Here is a 21,305-nt window from a genome sequence, read left to right as displayed (position 1 = left end):
CCCAAGACGCACATTTGCTCAGGTCAGAGCATGCAGATCTTTTCCATACGATAGGGTCGGGACGTAGCATTGACATGCTGGACCGGGTTAGTCTGGGAGTAGGGGAGTCATCGTGATGAAATTTATATGCCGATCTAAAAGTACGTGTAGGAAGTGAGGACGAGTAATCCTGTAGAACGGTGTAGAGTAGGTAAGTATCTTGCCATCAAAGATCTGTACTGATTTCCTGGGCGAACTTGGATATGTACATACTACTGTACATGTAGCTACCCAGGACTCCTTGATTTTGCCGACAGATATGGTCATAATTAGAGACCCAATTCGAATTTCATTTACTACGAATGCCTACACCGTTTCTACGTAGCGTAGACGTATCGCTCAGGACTACCCAAGACCAAGAAATGAAGTAGGACTTGGGTATCATCTTCGACTATTGCATGGCATTATTTGATGTAAGCTGCGTCCTGCGCTTTGCCGATTACTGCGGAGGGTATAGTAGATGGCAGGAGGTTTGTGCGATGGGATGAACGATGAAAATAAGATTAGCCGTGGAATACATGAGACGTATCATCCAGAAGATAAGATGAGACACTGATTCCCAAAGAAATCCAGTCACGCGGGAGGCAAAAGGGCGGCGCGGCGTTGGAAGCGGGCGCCCATTAGGCCTTCTTAGCAGCTCCACCGGGGCAGATCCTGGTCCGATCGCTGCATGGCGGTTGGGGCCTGGCCGGGGGGTTCCATCACCGCCTGATATCACCCGGTCCGGGGTGCCCATCACTACGTACCTTAGTATGTACAGTGTACTCCGTACACACTCCGACTGTTTAAACAGTGCACTCGCGGTGAACAGTCCATAGGACACAGCCCTGGTCCTGCTATTCTCGATCTTCCTTGGCGGTCTCCAGGTTTCACCGCAATTGCTCACCTCCCTGGCTACTGCTCACATTCCGCGCCAGCTCCTTGTCCACTTCGGGATTTTTGCTTTGGCATTTTGCATTTTGCATTTTGCATTTTGCATTTTTATTTTGTATTCTTTTATTTCCATAATGTTTTTAATAAAACTTTTTTTTTGTTGTCCCACCGCTCACCCTGTGCTCTCTTCTCCACTGTTTGCCTCTGGAAAAGAGAGCTCTTCGTTGCCCCTTTACCAATTCCTCCTGAATCCTTCTTTGCCTACATTTTTTCTCCAATGCGTAGGTAGTGTTTGTACTACATATACCGGTCCAGCCCTCCAGGAACCTTCTTATTTCTCCTCTCTCTCTTTTCATCCCCCTAGTCAATTTCTTTTGATTATGTGATTGACAGCAACTTTGGAGCATTATTGACGAAGCTCATTCTCCATTAATATTACCCTCACTGCTACTTCTCTTGCATCTACACCATACAAAATGTTCAAACCCACGGCCGCCCGTCAAGCCATCAAGGCTCTCAACCATGTCTCTCGCCCAGCTGCATTGACCGCGACTACCTCGCGGCCAGCTGTGACGAACTGCATCCGCTCCATTTCCTCTACGGCTCCGCGTGCGAAGAAGAACGAAGAAGACAAGATCAAGAATGATCCCCTCTTAACGGCAACGACAAAGGCCCCCGAGGGAACGTTAGGTGAAACAGAGGGTCGTTTTGCCCGGACAGATGAGAGCCTACAGATCGAATACCCTGACGACGAAAATATGCCGCGTTCGCCCGTTGTCCAAGGACGCGGTGGAATGCATTTCAAGCGGACGTTGTCTCAGTTCTCCCTGGAGAACAAGGTCACCCTCGTCACTGGCGGAGCTCGCGGTCTGGGATTGGTCATGTCTCAGGCTCTCGTTGCTTCGGGGTCGGATCTTGCAATTGTGGATTTGAACAGTGTGTATACCCATATGTATAGTTTTGGGGAGCGATTCATACTAATTGTTTCCTATAGAGAAGGAAGCCGAGGAACAGGCACTTAAACTGGTGGAGCAATTCCGCAAGGAAAACCCTGGGTTGGAGCAGTAAATCAATCTCAATTGATTCCGTCACATCACCCGCACGATGCTAACTGCAATCTTTCTTTGCCTAGAATGCCAAACGTGACCGCTCACTACACCGACGTGGCCAACCCCGACTCCGTAAACGCCGCCATCGCTGAGGTCATTTCCAAGCACGGCCGAATCGACAGCCTAGTGACCTCAGCCGGTTTCACCGAGAACTTCGATGCCATTTCCTACCCCCATGACCGAATGCGGAAGCTCTGGGGAGTTAACGTGGATGGCACATACCTGTTTGCGACGGGCGTTGCGAAGCACCTCATGGAACGTAAGGTCCCGGGCAGCATCGTGATGATCGGTAGCATGTCTGGTGCCATTGTCAACGTTCCCCAACCCCAAGCGCCCTACAATGCTGCGAAAGCCGCCGTTCGCCATCTGGCAGCTTCTCTGGCCGTCGAGTGGGCTGGTCATGACATCCGAGTCAACTGTATCAGCCCGGGTTACATGCTGACTGCTTTGTAAGTTTCTCAATTCGTTGCAATTATACTCGAGGAATTTTGCTAACATGGTCGGTTTCTCCTCCAGGACCCGCAAGATTCTAGACGAGAACCCCGAGTTGCGAGATAAGTGGATCTCGCTCATTCCCGCCGGGAAGATGGGCACCCCCGAGGATCTGATGGGTGCCGTTACGTTCCTCCTCAGCGATGCTGCGAAATACATCACCGGTGCGGATCTCCGTGTTGATGGTGGCTACACTCTTACCTAAGTGTATTGTTGTGTTGTGTTATACCCATTCGAACTGGTCACCGTCGGTGATCGGTATCCTACTTTACTTTCCTAATTATATAGTATGATGTACGAGATTACCCCAATAGAAAAGATCTGAATTGTTCTAAAAGTATCCTTGTTTCATGGTTTATTTCTCAAGAGATGTATATTAATTTTCTGTGGAAGGCCGGAGATATACAACGAGTAGCTAGCTCACTCGACAGTCAACGAATTCACATACTACCCCATTTTGATACCACAGCCTTTCATATTTGAAAGACACATTAAGGCAGGACATAAAAGGCCTTCTAAAGAACAGCCAGACTCAGAATCATGTGCAAGGACAAAAAGGCCCCTCATGATTGAAAGACATTCAGCAAAGACATAAGTAGCCTTCAATATGCAAGGTCGTTCTCGAACGGCAAATAAACGTACTCATCTGTCTCGTTGATCCTAAGACAGTGGTTAGATCCCTGCTATATTACCGTAGATGCGACTGCGGAAAGATCTACCTTGTATGTATGGACCTGAGACCAAAAGAGCTCTCTGTGTCTAGTGGTTCATTTGACACTTGTACCTAGCGCATTATCGAGCAAGGTAAAATGCACTCGGTATACATCACGACGGAGCTAGCTTTCGTTGAGGTGCATCAATTCTCAGCAATGGGTACTCGACATTCTGTACCGTCTCGAGGATTTTCTCCCTGTAGAAGAATGCCATGCCGGCGGTCAGTAGAAGCGACTGGATATAGAGGAGCCAGGGGATCTGGGATTAAGAAACCCTCACTTATTGGTCCATTATGAATCACGATGCGTTTCAAGCCGAACAAGAAGAGTCTCTCTTTCTTTCTCTCTTCCCCCCTTCATGGACGAAGAGTAAATTTGACTTCAAGAATGGCAGAGAACGTAGAAAGGACTAGGTCCGGACGGAGAGACAGAAAAGAGTGGTAAAGATCAAGAGCGTCGAGGATAGAGGAGTGAGGGGGAAAACAAGTAAAGAGATTGATTGCCACGGAGGGAAGGAAAATCTATCGTACTTTACAAAATGCCACTGGCCCTTCCACAGTAACAGAAGAGTCATATAGTGAATAATTCGTTTCATCATCCGGTGTCTGCCCGAGTTGCTTTGGCCACACGCCCAGGCTAGTGCCATCAAGTGAAGGTAGGTGAAAACATTTCATCCACTTTCCTCACTCCGTGGCAGGCACTTCTTTTACTTCCTTTCTTCTGCCCCTCACCAACGTTCTTTACCTTTACCTTTCTCTTTTGTCTGACTGCTGGAACGGACCCTCTCCGCATTCTTTATTATTTATCTATATGGAGGAAATGGACATTATCGAGTGGGTGCAGGATGCTGAGGATTCTTTGCTGGGAATCAACACGCATGAAAGAAAACGGAAACGCGAAGAGGATGCTTCATCAGATCAATCAAGCAAAAAGGTACCAGACCACTGCGTGACCAGCCCTTGGGCTCCAAATTTCCAATCAAAACAACAAAAACAGTGACCACCAGCATGGTCCAACTGAGAGACTTGCTAGTCAAGGCTGCCGATATCACAGGAGTCAATTCTACCGTATTTGAAAAATACCGATCGGGAGCTATATCTATCGGGTGGAATATTAAATACCTTCCATTTTCCTCGTTCAAACGTCAGCTACAGGCTTTGAGGGACCGACTGGATTTCTCTCTTGATCTCATGTTTGTACCTATAAGGTAATAAATAATTTCCGCAGTCGCAGCTGCGGGGATATAGAGCAGAGACCTGACCATTTTCTAGGACCAACAAGATGGATAAGGAGCATTGTTTACATTTCGAGGACGGGAAGCCTTTTAATAAGGGCCCTGATGTCACACCGTGGATATTCGCCGATTGCCGTCGCTTGGATGTCTGGTACCGCATCACTCGCTATAGATATGCCCTGAGCCCGTTTGAAGACATTATGATGAATCAAGTGTTCCTTCATGCTATAGCAGAAGTCAGGCCGGAAGCCAATACTCTTGACGATGAGCTCGTTAGATGCCTGAGCCTGATCGGCTCCGTCGTGGCCAATTTCATTGAGCTGGCCAGAATTGCAAAGATTGACTTACAGGCTCATTCAATCCCTGCGTCCATCGCTATGGTCTTTCAAGCTACTGAGTGGCATTTCTTTGTAGTCGACTTGTACTATGATGATCAGGAAGATACTTGCTTTGTTAGTACCCTCGGATCTTTCTCTGAGAGAGAGTCAGAGCTAACGACGACCTAGGCAATCAATGAGATCGAAGAGTTGCGTCTCATCTCAACGACAGCAGACGGATTATATCGACTCAAGAATATTGTCCGCGCTATTGCCGACTTCACTCTCGATACCTGGTGGTCCTGGATTAAAGATTTACTTCTACCTGGATTGGAAGCACTCGCTAGAGAAGCTAGTGATGAGCCGCATTATTCTCTCCAAGGTCCGGTGTACGATGCAGAATCATTTGATAGCGAGTCCGATAACCTGAGTCAGGATGGTTTTTCAATATCTGCGGTGCTTGGAGATGATGGGATTATCATCTGATTAACACGACTTGGATTCGAGCTACACTGGAAGACAAAGGTCTTAATGTAAAGAGAGAGAAAAGTTTATGATTTCGAGTGGCAGCTCGAAGTTTTGCCTTGCAAATATTAGTCCATTATCTGAATACCAAGCCCAATCTGGCTCTATACACCAATTTCCAGTAAAGCCAACTTATTGACTGTGTATGATTGGTAAGCTTTCTACTTCTGGGGCGGCACATCTGTTAAACCACAACGCGGGTATCTAAGGTGAAATCTGGTTTGAATTATGACAAATGAGAGCACACCAGTAACTCTGGTTGCAAAGTACTCAAAGACCAATGTTGGGTTTTGTTTGCGATAGATCTCTTGTTGCATCACCTTCAGCAAGATGTCATTGTTTTTCTTTGATCACTCTAGATCCGTGATGTGGGTCAGTTTAATTGCAAAGTGTGAGTTGGAGTCCCCAGTCCCACAGTAGTCTAATCCGTACCAAATACCAAGAACTACCAATAGTTATGCGAGACGACTGCTGACTGATTGTTGCTCTGTCCACCGACTCCGATAGGTAGTAAGAGCGCCGACCGCTCTACTAAGGTAGAGGGTTCGTAATAATCCCGGCGTCCGAAAGCAATGGCCGAAATAACTTAATTAAGCGCATACATACAGTACTGTAGAAGCATGTTTGTCCCCCCTGAAGTCATGTTTACCGTAACTTATTAATTGTCCACAGCCGACCCTGCCGCCAGGAGCTTCTGTACCGAAGGCAGGAAAAAGCAATGGTTGCTGTGACGTCGAATTTGGTTTGCTCTTTGGTGTTTTATGTACCGAGTCCAATCATATCTGGATTATTTGATTTGATAATTTAACACATTAATTGAAAACCCGTGACTGGATCTCGTTGGACTGAGGTTATTAAGTCATTCGTATATAGTTCTGGGAATATAGGGGATGGGTGAGGCTAAGGAGATTACGCTTCGGTTCGCGCGCCTGCATTGCTTATAGCGTGAGTATTATAGAGCTGCTCCTATATCGACTGATTATAACCCCAGGAAGTAAATAGTCCATATGGAGCGTGCCTATATTCAATCACCTACTGAGACATTGAGTTGATTCATAATTAGAAATATTATCTGCCCATGGGAAATATCTTGATAGAATGTGCCAATATCTGACGGAGTGCCTTTATAGGATCGGTTCATTGGCAGCTTCATTGGGTCCCTGGCCTGGTGTTAACCTAGGCCATTGCAGACTAGAGTTTTGACTCTCCGTGAAGGTTTGCTTCCCCGTGGGGTTGTTCTGTGTCATATGCTTCCGCGTAGTTGGGGGGTGGAAAGCCACTCTATCAGTCGGACGTGACCTGTAGGGGCATCCTCTAGGGTGATAGATTGGTTGTGATGTGTGTACGAAGTATCTCATAAATGAATCCATCGTACGTGAGAAATAATGAATAAAGAATAAATACTAACTACACCGTAGTAACCAACTTAACTAATGAATCCCCTCCCCCCCCCCCAAAGATTGGCTAAGCGAGCTAGACCCGAAGGAGGCAGGGACGGCCGAGTGATGGCATCAGGTGATACGGACGCGTGAGCAAGGGTCCCGCGGTTGGATTCGACCTGGCAAGTTTCCCTCGATTATCATCATCCAGGACCGATTGAAGTATGTATTCACTCAGACTACACCGTACGGAACAATTGTCTACTCGGTCCCACCGTCCCACGACCGGTGCCTGGCCAAGTTTGAAGTGACCGATGACTTGAGGGGATCTCGTCATCGACCAAGAAAGGTTGTGGGCCAATGGACCCGATCCCGACTGGATCGACGCAGTTAGTCTTGATTTAGGTCTGACAAAGACCGTGGGAACGCGCGATGGATTTCTGGAACTGGCACCGCGGCTGTCGACGGCGGTTCTTTGTCCCCCGTTTGTTTCGTATACGAGAGGAGGAAAGGAGAAGCAACAGAAGATTAGGCTGGCATGACTGACGTGGACTTTCCTTTTGATCATCACAATCTCCACGTAAATAAGACGATCTGTCTTTCCCCGGCCTTTTAGTCATTCGGAAAGCTCCGGCAGGTTAGATTAAGGCAGCTGGTGCCTAAAAAAAGGTCGATCGACTGATCCGGAGGTCAAACGGAGAGACGATATTATTTTCAGTCGGCATCTTTCGCTTCGGTCTGCGGCTGAAACACATTTATAAAGCAAGTATATAGTGCCGACATGTCTGCATCGATTTATTGGTGCTAATCTTGCTGGGTGCTTGTTTTCCTTTCCTCTTTCCGTTGACCACTGACAGCCAGCGGCCCTTGCAGCTGTTTACCCCAGACTGGCCTGCTTCATCCCTCACCCAGTCGCTGCAGCCTGCTTCATCCCCAGTCTTCACGCGTCATTCATTGGTCGTATATTGCCTGCCTCCCTGCTTTGCTTGTTAAGTATTCGTTGCCTCGCGAATTCACCGCCAGATATTTGCTGGCCGTGGCTCTCTCCCCGCCCTCCTTTCTCTTCCTCTCTACTTCTTTCTTCACTCTTTTGGTTACCCGTCCTCCTATGTTCTGATCGTCTTGACTGTCCGCTCTCCCGCCCGTCTGATCATGTAGTTGCTGGAACTGTACCCCTCCCCATTTATTATTCCGCGCAATGTCACCTTACTCCTCTACAATGGACGAGCTTCCCAAAGGGTTGGTGTCGACAACGGAACAGGTTCCAGCGACGCTTGGGGATGTGACTGCGGTGGATATCGGCGACATTGTGCAATTGTGGAAGGGTGAGCGCCGGCCGTTATGACTGTGGAGTGCCCAAGCCTGACTCACATCACCAGCCTATAGTGCAAATGCCTCGGTCCACGAGGGTGACATTGGTCACAGACTGGAGAATTTCTTCTGGCGAATCTGGAGCAGCGATGACCTCTGCCGGTCTATGCATGGGTCTAGGCTCGCCAAGCTGTTTCTTCGCATATCAGAGGCCAGTCCATTATCTCTCGCCACTCCGAAGCCGACAACTACCAAGGTCGGGAGAATCATATCGCAACGCCGAAGTGAGTTCCTACTAACAAAACCAGGCACCCAAGGAACGACTTCACACCAATCTGACCCCGACTGAGGATAAATCGCCATCGAGTAATGGGTCCAATCGCACGCCTATGCCCCCACCCATCTTGAAGAAGTCCAGTACATCGCACGGAGAGACGCAGAAAACCACGCGACTGCTCCTCACTGGAATCGGAGGGCAGAGTATCACTCGCAAACCGTCCACCCCTCCCGCTCCGGTCCCTCCCCCCAATAGGAAGGCTTATTTTGTAGCGAGCAAAGGCAAGACTACCAAGCGACGACCGGTGCTTATGCGACGCAAGTCCTCCCAGACATCCTCCGGTACAACTACTCGTGCGCATAGCCCGCAACGGATCCCAACTCCGCTGACCTCCACGTCCCCGGTTCAAATGTCTGAATCAAGCAGTGACAGTACAGGGGAGGAAGAGCCAGCAGTGGAAGGTAAGTGTTCTTTCTTGCCCTTAGCAATAGCCGATTCCTAATCATTTACTATCAGAACCTCCCGATCCTCGCGAGGACACCAAAACAATTACCAAACTGAATGAATTACCCGTATCATTTGTCGCCAATCTGCAGGAAATCCTGACCCCATCACAAGGTACCAAATCGACGCCTCCCAAATGGGGCTTTGTGACCAGCGACGACTTCACCCACTACAATATTAACTTCCTCTCAGCAGAGAACTACGCACCCCAACCCTCGTCCTCGTCGCTCGTCGACAAGGATTTTCGCATGCGCTTCGCGGAGAGACGACGTCAGGAATACGAGGGATTGGCCTCGTCGCTCGGAGAAGCTGCACATGCAGACGCCACTGATGGCGCACCTCCAGCCGCTACTAATGACATCTCGAAAGCCGTGCTCCCCAGCGACCCCATCTGCACACCATTTCCGAAGCCCGGATCCTCGCCTGACGAGTGGGCGTCTTCCGCTGACTCTGGGATTCCTATCATGACACCCATCGGGTCCACGTTTAGTGCAGGGCGCGTGACTACCGACGCGGTCTCGTCACCGCAGACGTCGATGTCTGCATCGAAGGGACGGAGCCAACTCAGCGTATTGATCGAGGGGAGTCGCAATAAACAAGCTGACGCCCAGGTGATGAGCATTCCTGAGACCGAGCTAGATTCGTCAGGAAGATAAGATATGATAGGATAGTCAGGTCACGACCATACAATACTCCTAGATTGAATCAGAATTAGGGTTAGGCCTAGGATACTCATGGCGATCTTGGAATGAAGGATTGTAGTACTCCGTTGACACAAATGCAATCATATTATTAGTAATGACATTAATGCTCTTTCAGTGACATCATCCCTTATTTTCTAAGCATGTAAACGAAACCTGACTCCAATAAGACAATCAAAAAAACAAACCATAAAACATGAGTGCATGCAATGCAATGCAATACCTTCCAACCTCCATCCCATGACCATCCTGCACAGGATACAACCACCCAACCTCACCCACCACCTCATAAACTAAACAACCTCCTTCTCCTCCACCTCCCTATCCTTCCCAACCACATCCTCCTCCGCCGCCCTTCCCCTTCCATTCCTCCACCATCTCAACCAAGCCCATGCGGTGCCTCCAACAGCAAGGACCAAACAAACCAAATCAACCCAAACCGCCCTCCTCATCTTCTTCTTCTCCGTCCCCAAGAACTTTCCCGCAAAGATCCCAAACACCACCAACCACAATATCACCCCGAGCGCCTGCCACGCAAACAGCCCCAGCAAAATACCCGCCTTGCCACCAACGCTCCTCTGCTTCAGAAACGCCACATAAACCAACAGCGTCATCGCGGTGACACAGCCCAGAAACGCCGTGACGACAGCAAACACCCATTCCGGGGACGCAGAGTCTCCGCGTTCGTGCGCATTGTGAATATCAGAACTGTAGAGGGCCAGGACGGCGATGCCGAAGATGAGTTGTACTGCGTGGAGGGCCAGGCCGAGGTAGTATTTCAGGGGTTTTGGGGGAGGCGGGGGCGTAGGTTGGAGGAAGGAGCGCGCGGCCATGGGGATCGAGGATGGGTTGGTTGTGTCGTCGGGGTTGCCGTTAGGGTTGTTCTTTTTGGCGTGTTGTTTTTTGGCTTGCGAGAAGCCGAATTTGAAGATTTTGAGGAGGATAAACCACATTTTTTCGGTTCTTTTTTTGTGTTCTGTTCTTGTGGTTTGGTTTTGTATGGGTTTTCTTGGTAGGTGGGAGGTTGGTATGGTAGTGTGGTGTTGTATAGAGAGTTGGATCGATTGGTAGATATGGCGAGAGGTTTCGAGGTAGGCAGATAGGTAGAACGGTAGGTGGTATATCGTATGTATGTATGTGTAGTGTAGGTATGGATGTATAATCCTCGTCCAAGAAAATAAAGATCTGAGAATCAAGGGACAGTTCGATGCGCCAGCGCAGTCAATTAAAGTAAGGCGATATAAAAAGATCTCAAGTAAGGAAGAACCGGAAGTATAGGGTGATCAAACAAGGAGAACAATAGCCCTGACAGAGGGATTGACAGACCAAACGAGAAGATAAACAAGGATAATAAAGGAAAAGAATAAAGCCAACACAACTCAATGAATGAATGGCTGAATGAATGGATGCTGAATAAAACCAGTCCCCATTGTCTGCAGCACACCTCCCCTTTATATATACGATTTTTGTCTCAATCCCAGACCTGACTTCCTCCCCAGTCTCCCTTCCCTGCCCTCTCTCTCAACTAGGTACATACTAGTTACTCTACACCCCCAGTTCCAGAACTAAATATAACTCACTCGTCCTAGACAGTCCAGTCCTGGCGACAAACCGGCAAACGCCTCTCGTCCATTGATCCCAGTATCGACTGCTGCGTCTGAAACCCGTTGTCGACGATACGCGCGCGCCAAGGGGCCCCAAGCAAACGGCACGTCGGGGTTCAAACTTCAAACTTCATACTTCAGCCAGACAATGGGTAAGCGCCTAGCGGGTCATGCAGAAAATAGATACTAGATACTAAACGATATCCTAGCTCCTATGGACTGTCGATCCGACGGAAGCGCCCGCGGAGTGGGAATGTCTGACCCAGTCGGGCTGTCTGACTGGTTGCTGGATAGGCGCCGGGAGGGACGATGGAAACACCTACCTACCCCTAGGGCAGCTACCTATATTTAACCTCATGCACCAAATAGACATGCGATTGGATACCCTGGTTGTCATGGGCCCAGGGACTAATGAGATTCACATCTACACTGTAGATGGATACGATACCCTTCAGGCAGATGCCAAGTGACAGTCTTCCAATTAAACTATGTAACTGTCCTATTCAAGCCCGAACTGGATCGTTTCATCTTCGAAACTCCTTCCTCTCCTTCCTCTCCTCCTCCCTCTCCTCTCCTCTCTCCTCTCTCCTCTCTCCTCTCTCCCTCATTTCGCGCGCTCCTCCTCGAATTCAGTCCTGCTAAAATTACCTATGCTCATTGGTAGACTCTCCCGCAGAAAGGCCCCAAGAAAAAAAAGACAAACAAATAATGCTCCACAAATACCATGTTCCTGACCTAAAACAAAAAGCCAAGGAAGAAACGTTTCAATGCACATTCATTATGCTGCTGGGCGTGATGCTCGTCAAACCGGAGTGGGGATTCATTGATGCAAAAAATAATCGTCCGAAAAGACAATCAGAAAGGGTAGGATGTAATAAAGAAAAGAAAGGCTAATGAGTAATTCATGCAAAGAAGAACAAAGGCAGAATAAATGAACAATGAGAGGAAGTGGGCACACAAAGAAGCACAGAAATACACGAAGAAAAGCTGACTGCCGTGATGAAGGTCGCTCACGACAAAGCACCGCTGTCAGGGCGGTCGATTGGTCCCTCCGTCGGCTGCGCCTTTGACGCTGGAGGCCATCTTCGGCGGCGGCCCTGGCGGCAACGGCGACTTGAGCGTGGCGGGAGGCGGTGCGGGAGGCGGTTCGGCGACGGTTTCGTCCTCGTAGTCGTGGGCGGGATAATCATCGTCTTCGTGCGCTTCCGGTGGTCCTGTAGATGAATGGTCTACGGCGCTCCGGTCGTACTCCGGCTCATATGCCGCTGGTTGGCTGGGTGCATTCTTGGCAGCGTTCTTCGTCGCTTTCTTGTTCTTGCGTCCTTTCATCTTTGCCTTCTCCAACAGTCGCTTCTTCTCCGCCAAGCGCTTGCGTTCCTTGCGGTCCTTGATCTCGTACTGTCGGATCAGCGCCTCGGGAGGGCGGCCAAATATACTCTCATACTCGCAAAATTCGCAGATCCAGATGTCTTCCAGGCCGGGCGGATGCTGAAGGTTGGTGTACTGCTGCTGAACCTTCCGCTGTCGCGCGGCCAAGGCGTAAATGCTACCCGGGGAACGCTTCTTCTTCCGACCGGCCGGTGGCGGTTCGGCGCCCGCGACTGGTGGTTTCATTTGCGAGGCGGCCGGCGGGCTGGTCTGTGTTCCTTGCGTGGAAAAGGCGCGCGGGTTCGGTGCCGTGGGGGTGACAGAGTTAGGAGACCGGGGAGAGCGATGCTGAACTGGATGGGTGTTCTGCGGCTGCATGGCCATCCCCTTGGACGAGTCCGATTCGCACGTAAAGGTGAACTGGGTTTTGGTGGGCGTGGTGGGCCGCCTTTGTTCGAGCATACTGACGTTGCCCGCGCGAGGAGGCGACGAAAACGCCGCAGCGGCAGCATTGGCGATGGCGGCGGAGATGATTCCCGGCTCAGATTTCGGGGCCGGATCGCCCTCCCCCAAAGCACCTTTATCCAACATACCTGCTGGCCCCGAAGAGGGCAGCAGACCGTCCCGACGACCAGAGACTCGACTTTGATTCATGCCAGCCTGCGCGTGAACGATCGCTTGAGGAGCCCTCGACGGAGCGTTGCGAGGCGGACGCGCCAGACGGCCACGTCCCGGCCCCGAATTTCCATTGGCGACTGCATTGGCGACTGGCGATGCCGGGCTCCCCGTTCCATAAAAGGTACTCACGTGGCTTCCATCCATCTGCGGGGGAGGTGTTTGGACAGAGGTGGCCAGGCCCATGTTGGAGAATTCAGGTGAGAGGGTGGAGTGATGACTACTCCCTAGGCTGCCCGGGGTGGGGATCTTGCGTTTCTTCTTGTTGTTAGTGTTCTCGAAGGCATCGTACCCGTCGGGACCTGCCGAAGGTGTCTTGGTCGGTGGCCCTTCCCCGTTGCTGGGGAGCGGATGGGGTGGTGCAGTCGGCGACAAGGACGACCCGCGGAAGCCGGCACTGCGACGAACCACCACTGGAACATCCTCGTCCCCGCTCTCCAAGTCGACCCCGTTCTCATACAGCAGCTGAGGTTCCCGCTCGAGTGTCGGTGCCGGGCCGTCACTCTGTTGCACGTATATCTTGGATTCATTCACGGCTTCCCTGCTGTCCGCACCGCCTCCATAGAAGAGCTGCGCTGCCGGGGGGGTCGGAGGATAGAGGATTGTATCGGCCGCATCGGAGGACAAGCGCGAGCGCAGGGTACGTTTGGGAAGGGGACGAATCAGCCTGTCCGGATAGACTGGGGACGGGGTATCTGGGGCCGTATTATACATCCCATCTGCGGAGAGGGGGACAATATCAGCACCTGAACCAGCAGATCCTCTTCAACCTCTCTCACTCTCTCTCTTGCGGGAGCTGGCCATCCGATTTCAAGCAGATTGTACACGGTCAGGCCAGATGATGACTTCCCGAGAGGAGCAAACATCCCGGGTGAAGAAGCACATACTCAACGTAGCTGTCATTATGCCAGAATCTAGGCCCTCTCGACCTCCACGACCACAGCCGAACGGCTTCTGCTGTCTCCTTATGATCCAGTCCAATGCCGGGTGGAAGGGAAAGGAAGGTGTGAGCTTCTCGCTTTCCGGCTCTCTTGTTTTGTGTCCTTATGATTTGTTTGATTTCCTTTAATTTTTTTTTTCTGTTCCAGATGCACCACCCTCCAGGTCTGAATAATATCTATGACCACCAATACTTTTTTTTGGATCTTGTTTTGACTTTTTTGCCCGAATTCCTTCTCGTTCTCGAATATGGTCGGGGATGGATTATGGAGAGTGGGAGGGATGGACGAAATATGGAGACGTTCCTAGACCGCACTACCCACCGTCAGTTGTCAGGTTCGAACAGCAACGCTGGCAATTCGGAGCCCACACATTCGGTGCCTAATGTGACGGAGAGATTCTGCCAGTCTTGCACACACCGGCGGCAAGACCCAAATCCAGCGACAGGAAAGTAGAGAGGTCTTACCCGGTGCCCAAAAGAAAGTAGCGGTGGTTGTCCTGCACCAAATGGCTGCAGACTTTTGTTGTTCGGTAAAAAGAATCCCCAGGAACCAAGAAAACGAGAACCGGCCGACCGATCACTCCGACAGTTACTCCATAAAAGGGGGGAAGGAGAACAAAACCACGCAAGAAGCAGCCAGATGCACGAAGAGCCAAAAAGCAAGAGCAAGGACCGCAGTCCGACGACAGACGGGCCAGACCAAGCTCAGAGACGGGGGTGGAACGGAGGGGAGGGGAAGTATAGGCAGACTGGACAAAGTACAGGCAGTCCGAGCCAAGTATAGGAGAGGGAAAAAGGCGGAGGGGAACGACTGAGCGAACCTCCGGTATTACGTTAATAATGCCTGGGTGCCTTAGCTTTTCCTCTGCGATTCCCCGCCGCTGATTGGCCGCCTGTCCGGGTCTAGAGTGCCTGAGGCCTGCATCTACCGCTAGTCCCGGTTCGGACGGGTCCCTCTGTCTCTTCGATTCCATTCTCTCCATATTTAAGTATTAGCTGGTGGTTGTTGATATCATGTTTTGCATCTCAGAACTAACTCTCGAAGTGACTAGGTATCTTCTTCTCTCACTGTCCTGCCCGGAAAAGACGAGTCCCCTCTACATCCCTTCCGTCTCCTCTCCGAACTAAATCCAGGTACCCTGCAAGCACCAGGACTCAGCAGCGCACCTTGCGTGGATCACCTTCACTGCCGTTCGGTAGCCAGCAATTCCCGTGTTACGCCATGTTCTACAATGAGCAAGGTTCGGAGCAGTTCCTTTCCCCCCTCGAGGACGTGACCTACCTTCCTCTCCATATCTTGTGTCCGCTTAGTCCCGCTTAGTCGAGAGGTTACAGACAGGCGCGATTCCTCATCCATTGGACTTGTCCCATTCCCCAAGTATCATTCTTGCGCGCGACATAATTTCGGGATTAGGTGAGCCTTCTCGTGCGATGGGTTGCCGGTCCCGGTGTTTCGAGGCACCTAGCTTATCCTCTCGGCCCCAGTCTGTATGACGTTGTCCACCAAACCTGGGATCGGAATATGTATACCATATTCATTGGGACCTGTTTGTTTCTCCGACACTCTCTGAAGAAAAGTTGGAACTCTCGTAGAGGAATATGGGCTAGAGGGTACGGATCGGGTTTCGTTGCGACGCTGTGCGGACATCTTCCGTGCTCAAGATTATAACCGTTCTGAAGATGGGGAAATAGGAATCTTGTAAGCAGGACTTGATCAAAACCTTCCAGCGAGAAACGGAAGGGGAGGAATGCAGGTTGAAAGGGGCTTCGGCGAAGGTGGGAAGCGGGGTCTTTTTTCTCTTTGGTTGGAATGGGCGAGGGATTCTCTATCGTCATCAGTTCAAGCGACACTGGCACCTGGTCGGTGGTACAGACCACGAGGGAAACGCACTCTCAAAAAATAAAATTAAAAAAAGAAGGAGAAAGGCAGAAAAGCACAAGGAGGGGAGGAAGCGAGCGAGATGATCGCGTCGAGAGAGAAGCGGGGAAAAGCCGCCGTCGGTTGACCGCAAACCGCGTCCCGTTCCCGGCGTTCCTTTCGCTGCTCTCGCCGTCTCTCTGTCTCTCTCGCTCTCCTCTCCTCTCCTCTCTTTTCTGCTCCCCACCCTCTCTTCTCCCTCCCTCTCTCGCTCAATCTCCAGACTATGTAGCCCTCGCTTTCGCTGTGGGCTTCCCGACGCAGTTTTTGGATCGTACATGTCTTTGGTCTCAATTGCCTCGGAATCCTACACTACCTTTTCCCTCTCTTTTCTCGCTCCCCTCTTGCGTCCCTTGTGCCAGTCGCTGTCGAATCCCAGCTCTCCACCCGCGTGCGACAGCTTGCCCACGGCTAGCTCTTGTTCGCCTGCGTTGTGAGCTGGATCGGTTCTCTATCTTCATTTTTATAAACTTTTCTCTCCTCTCTATCTTTTCTCTTTTGTTTTTGTCAGAGTTCTTTTTATCCTTAGCTACCCGCATCGACCATGACTCCTCGTCGTTCTTCTCGTGCTCGCACCTCCCAACCCTCGCCCGCCGTTTTTCAACACACTAATTCGTCTAGCTCCTCCAACTCCCTCACTCGAGAAAGGAGCACTAGATCGAACCACAAAATCCCTTCTCCTAACCGGTCCCAGTCCATCGACGATGCGGACGAGGGCTCCAAGAATGACTTCCCACAAACGCGCCAGCGCCAGCGCACCAGGGGCGAGGAGGACAATGTGATAAACGGTGATGGGGAGGAAGAGGAGCCGGAAGAAGATGACGAGGAAGAGGTGACCCGTTGTCTTTGCGGCCAGCAGGAATATCCAGGTCTCCCCCCTTCTCGTCGAGAAGCTCTTGGTCGCAACGGGGTTCATGGTAAACTCAAGGAGGAGTCTGCTCTGAACTTGCCCGCAGACTCGTCGGATTTAATGTCCGATGAGATCGGCAGCATGTTCATCCAGTGTGATTCCTGCAAAGTATGGCAGCACGGTGGCTGCGTGGGAATCATGGATGAAGCGATGAGTCCCGACGAATATTTCTGTGAGGAGTGTCGGAAAGACCTCCACAGAATAAAAAACGAATCCAATGGGTCAGTTAGAACTTCTCACCTTCCCCGAATTCCCTAAATTCCTGCAGGAGACATCGTCCGTTGCACATGAAGGAGAAAAATTTTCAATTATTCGAGTTTTCCTCATGAGGTCTCTCGATTCTGTGTTCTCCAGCCTGGAAGACGAGCGCGATACTCTGCTGCCATTTCTTTCCTTGCTATCTCTTCTCCCCCGATTTCCTCGCTCCTTCGGTCGATGCCATTGATTTGCCCGTTGTTACACTCTTGCTTACAGCCATGCAGGCAACATTCGTCCACGTACCTCCCCGTTGCTCCCCCCTCGACCGCAGCATCCTCTCGTGAATCCTCCCGAGATAATTCGAAGCGTTCCAAGGACCCAAAATCTCGCGGGGGTGACTCGGCTGCCAATCCCAAACGTCGCTCGACCATGAACAGTCGTGACGCAGCATACGACGAAGAGGAGCTAATCCGTCGTGCAATCGAGGAGAGCAAGGAAGACACTTCCAGTCCAGCTGCGGAAGATGCGACCGTTCGAAGGCCCAAAAGGAGTCGCAGCGACAGCGAAGCGTAAGAAACCCGCCCCCTCGAAGAAGATAGCGGGGGAGTATTTGAGATGGCCGATAATTGTAACTAACCCTGCCGATGCAGTCAGAAGCAGGCCCCCAAACGACAGCGTACAAGCTCTCCTTCCCCCGGTGCCGCCTCGAAACAGAGCGTTCCCCCTTCCCAGCCCGCTTCGGACGACGAGAAAACAAAGGCAGCCACAAATGGGATCCGGAGACAGAGAGCTGTATCTCGCAGCCAGCGTGACAAGGAGACGAAGGAGGTCGAAGAACCTGAGGCGGAAAGTTCGGAGGCGACAACTCGACGGAAAGGGAAGACCGACAAGAGGAAAAGCGATGGTGTGTATATGAAGACTCCCGCCATTTGTGAAGTCAACACTAACGACGACAAAAGGCACTGATTCCGACCACGAAACGGGATCACCAGCCAAACCGGTTGCCAACGACCCTGTACCTCCGCAGCCCAGTCCAGACCCTCCTGCCCCCGTTCAAGAACCTGCGCCACCCCGCCCTTCCACCCGCAAGTCTGGTCGACCTCCCGCTCGCCGAACTCGGGTGGGACGGAACCAATATACTAGAGATCGCGACGCTTTTACCAGTGGGGCCGATTCGAGCATTATGACAAACTCCCCGCGACGGGGCCAGTCGCATGATACTGGGGGAGATTCGCCGAGAGTGGGCGGCGCCAACGGGGCGCATATAAACGGTGGAGAGACAGGGAAACCCAGTCGGCCTCGCTACGTGAATCAGCGAACGACTTTGAATGAGATGAAGAGACGGGTCGCAGCAATACTGGAATTCATATCTCGAATGCAGGTGGAAATGGCTGTCGCCGGAGAGAGTTTCACCACACCCCCCGGTAACGGCGATCGACCCAATGGCATTATCCTCAAGGCCGTGGGCGATCAACTCGAGAACGTATTGCTATCGACGGCAAGCGAGGGTGAGTCCGCCACCGGCACCGCTGATAGTGACGTCGGCACCGGGCATTCTTTGGAGAAAGATTTCAAGGAGCTTACTAGTGTTGAGATGATGGATGTTCTCACACGACATTTGTTAAAGTGGCAGCAAGAGTATGGTAAATTTGGAGAACGGTGACCCCGTTGTCCTTTGACTCCTTTCTCTTCCCCTTTCTCGAGATCTATCTATACCTTCTTCCTGGGCAGCCTCATCCCATCTTGGGAGGGGCTTTTGACACGCACGATACCCTATTTGTCTCTTCTCTCCACAATGTGGATATGTATTATATGGCTACTGGAGCAGCATCTTGAACCGGATCCGGTCGTGGCGTTTTTACATGAATTCTTATGGCAAAGAGCCTTCTGATTCTTCTTCCGATGACATTTTCTTTTATCACTCGGCATGCCGGCGTTGTGTCCCTCTCTCTGGTCTACTTTCTTTTGCTTGGACGTTGCTTTTTTTTATCGCTTGGTATGATATAGGGTATATTGATCAAGGACTTGCATGGCTCCAGCTCTGTTTGATTACTGCTTCTTTCCATTCTTTGTTTCTATATTTACAGGTAGCTTATGGCCTTTATGCAGATTATATGCCCTGACAGATCTTGTTTTCTTTTCAATATATCGGGTGTTTTGGGGTTTTTCGATTCAAGGAACAATTCTCCCCTGATCTACCCTGGCGGACGATGATATCATCGGCCGTGTTTGACAGTTTTGTCTCCGCTGCCGAAAGGAAAGGTGCGGGGGTCAGCCCTCCCCTCAACGTCCGAGTCAGCCAGGCACCTTGAGAAGGATGCAATCCCTGGCTGTCAAGTCTGCTTTGTCTCTGCCCTTCCAATCACACCCTGTCAATTGCTCTAATGTGGTTGACGTCTTGGCCTGCGGGGTATTCCTCCGATTTACTTTCAGTTCCAAGGCCCTTGGCACCAGGGCAAACCATGGTACTTCCAACCTTTTGTCTACGTGAATGATATATCGACATGGAAGATTTTGTGGCCACCAGCCGTCAGCATTGAACACACCTATAGATGAAGCAGCCTCAGTCGCGAATCTACCGGCTATCAGGATGCCTCCACACCAGCACGTCGTTTACAGCGATGTGTTCAGGGCGTCCTCATAGTGGGAGATAAAGCCCAGCACGATCAAGCTGGACCTTAGAAGGATCGAATAGAATGTTGCAAATAACACAGCTACAGGCATTGCCCTTGGTCCTTAGAAGAACCGAGAGCGGTACCTTGTATCTGGTTTACATTTTCTCTTTCGAAGTGGAGACTCCACATTTATATCATCCTGCGGAGCCAGAAGCGCTATTCTGAGCGCAGGCTAGGTCCCTATCAATTGTGACGACTCTGCTCCATTTTTCTACAGCGACAACGAGGGTTTGAACTACATTACACCGCTCTGAAGCCCGTGAGATTGTATATTCATTATTTTATTTGGTTCAAATGCGGTTCTTAGACTGACATCAAGAAATATATGTATAGTCTACAGATAGATATTCAGTGTCAACTGACCATCAAGGATGCCCTCTACAATAACAGCACCATGACAGCGCCTCTCTCGATATAACCATTCAATGCGGATTTCTTCGGCTACGGAATCGGATTTGAATGTCATTGGAAATACTTATCCCGCGGGTTGGACATTCAAAAGAAGCACAGTTTTGGTTTGGACTTTAAAGGCCACTCCTGTGTTCAACTTCCAGATGGTATGCGTTCGTTGAAGATTCACAAATACGTGGGGGAAAAGCTTTGGGAAAACAGGCTCAATAACAGACTTTCAACTCTGGGACGACAACAGAAAAGATAGGTAAGTATCTGAGTCTATGCAATTCAACTGTATCTCGACAAGCAGTGTATGCTTCAGTCTAATGCCCGATGTGTTTTTAGGTTTATGATGGCAAATTCTGCGCCAGATATACAAGCAAGGCCGGCTGGCCCAATGGCAAGGCGCTTGACTACGAATCAAGAGATTGCAGGTTCGACCCCTGCGTCGGTCAATATTTTTGAATCCCCACCACTTCGAGTGGGGAAGCTTGGTCATTGAGATATCGTTGAAAAAATGTGGTGCCGTTCCAAATTTCGACGGTGGGACGGACGGAAAAGATTTTTGGGTCTCGGCTGTCGGCCGCCGTCGTTGCGGCCAAAATGATAAAATCAATAACACCGACCGACGACCAGTTGGGAATTCTTTCAGGTTATTTTTCTTCTTCTCGGTTAGATAATTCGCTCGCATTGGATATTTCTATGGATGCAATGCTGGACGTGTTGAAAATCTAATGCAGAGTTTCTACTTCCGATATCTTAAATTGCGTGTCTATCGCAGTTTAAACTTATGACATGTCCTAGGTCAAAGGCGTACAGAACATACATACATACTTGAACACATGGTGCGACTAATGCAACTTATCTAAAAGGATAAGATAGACAGGAACATGGACAATTGAATAATAGTCATGCCTTGTTGCCTTCTTGGACAGGTGGACTGTTCGAGATGAACGATGTTCAATGCTAAAGGCACAACAGAACAGAAGGTCGAACAACTCTAAAACTTTACAGCTTCAAACAATAAATACAATAGCTGAGAATGGGGATGGCACAGAAGATAAGACACGTCAGTCTACATAATCAGATTCCAACATTACGGTTGCTAGTTACAAGGAGAAGGCCCATGATACAGATTGAAGCAAATTGA

At 50.4% G+C, this 21,305-nt stretch overlaps 6 protein-coding genes across 6 annotated transcripts; 4 read left to right on the top strand and 2 right to left on the bottom strand.

Annotated features, from left to right (window-relative positions):
• Window positions 1-1,388: 1,388 nt before the first annotated feature.
• KD926_008758 (putative D-arabinitol dehydrogenase ArbD) lies at window positions 1,389-2,718 on the top strand (the record flags this gene model as incomplete). Its single annotated transcript, XM_053104786.1, has 4 exons — window positions 1,389-1,848; window positions 1,907-1,976; window positions 2,045-2,470; window positions 2,538-2,718. The coding sequence occupies 4 exons, from the start codon at window positions 1,389-1,391 to the stop codon at window positions 2,716-2,718; spliced, it is 1,137 nt and encodes a 378-aa protein (XP_052960313.1).
• Window positions 2,719-4,233: 1,515 nt separating this feature from the next.
• KD926_008757 (uncharacterized protein) lies at window positions 4,234-5,263 on the top strand (the record flags this gene model as incomplete). Its single annotated transcript, XM_053104775.1, has 3 exons — window positions 4,234-4,433; window positions 4,498-4,912; window positions 4,967-5,263. 3 exons carry the CDS (start codon window positions 4,234-4,236, stop codon window positions 5,261-5,263), a joined length of 912 nt encoding a protein of 303 aa, XP_052960312.1.
• A 2,616-nt stretch (window positions 5,264-7,879) lies between these two features.
• On the top strand, window positions 7,880-9,429 carry KD926_008756 (GATA-like domain-containing protein; the record flags this gene model as incomplete). Its single annotated transcript, XM_053104764.1, has 4 exons — window positions 7,880-8,006; window positions 8,061-8,248; window positions 8,301-8,730; window positions 8,786-9,429. 4 exons carry the CDS (start codon window positions 7,880-7,882, stop codon window positions 9,427-9,429), a joined length of 1,389 nt encoding a protein of 462 aa, XP_052960311.1.
• A 338-nt stretch (window positions 9,430-9,767) lies between these two features.
• Window positions 9,768-10,427, bottom strand: KD926_008755 (uncharacterized protein; the record flags this gene model as incomplete). Its single annotated transcript, XM_053104753.1, has 1 exon — window positions 9,768-10,427. One exon carries the CDS (start codon window positions 10,425-10,427, stop codon window positions 9,768-9,770), a length of 660 nt encoding a protein of 219 aa, XP_052960310.1.
• Window positions 10,428-12,107: 1,680 nt separating this feature from the next.
• KD926_008754 (uncharacterized protein) lies at window positions 12,108-13,835 on the bottom strand (the record flags this gene model as incomplete). The annotated part of the gene is made up of 1 exon (XM_053104742.1): window positions 12,108-13,835. The coding sequence occupies one exon, from the start codon at window positions 13,833-13,835 to the stop codon at window positions 12,108-12,110; it is 1,728 nt and encodes a 575-aa protein (XP_052960309.1).
• A 2,688-nt stretch (window positions 13,836-16,523) lies between these two features.
• On the top strand, window positions 16,524-18,750 carry KD926_008753 (putative transcriptional regulator (Cti6); the record flags this gene model as incomplete). The annotated part of the gene is made up of 4 exons (XM_053104731.1): window positions 16,524-17,110; window positions 17,372-17,656; window positions 17,738-17,991; window positions 18,047-18,750. The coding sequence occupies 4 exons, from the start codon at window positions 16,524-16,526 to the stop codon at window positions 18,748-18,750; spliced, it is 1,830 nt and encodes a 609-aa protein (XP_052960308.1).
• Between the last annotated feature and the right edge of the window lie 2,555 nt (window positions 18,751-21,305).

The sequence above is a fragment of the Aspergillus affinis genome (assembly GCF_023601865.1).
Source record: "Aspergillus affinis strain CMG 70 chromosome Unknown NODE_5_length_567868_cov_86_340925, whole genome shotgun sequence".
NCBI classification, from domain to species: Eukaryota; Fungi; Ascomycota; class Eurotiomycetes; order Eurotiales; family Aspergillaceae; genus Aspergillus; species Aspergillus affinis.
Note: the sequence above shows the minus strand (reverse complement) of the source record. Positions and strands in the feature narration are given on the sequence as shown.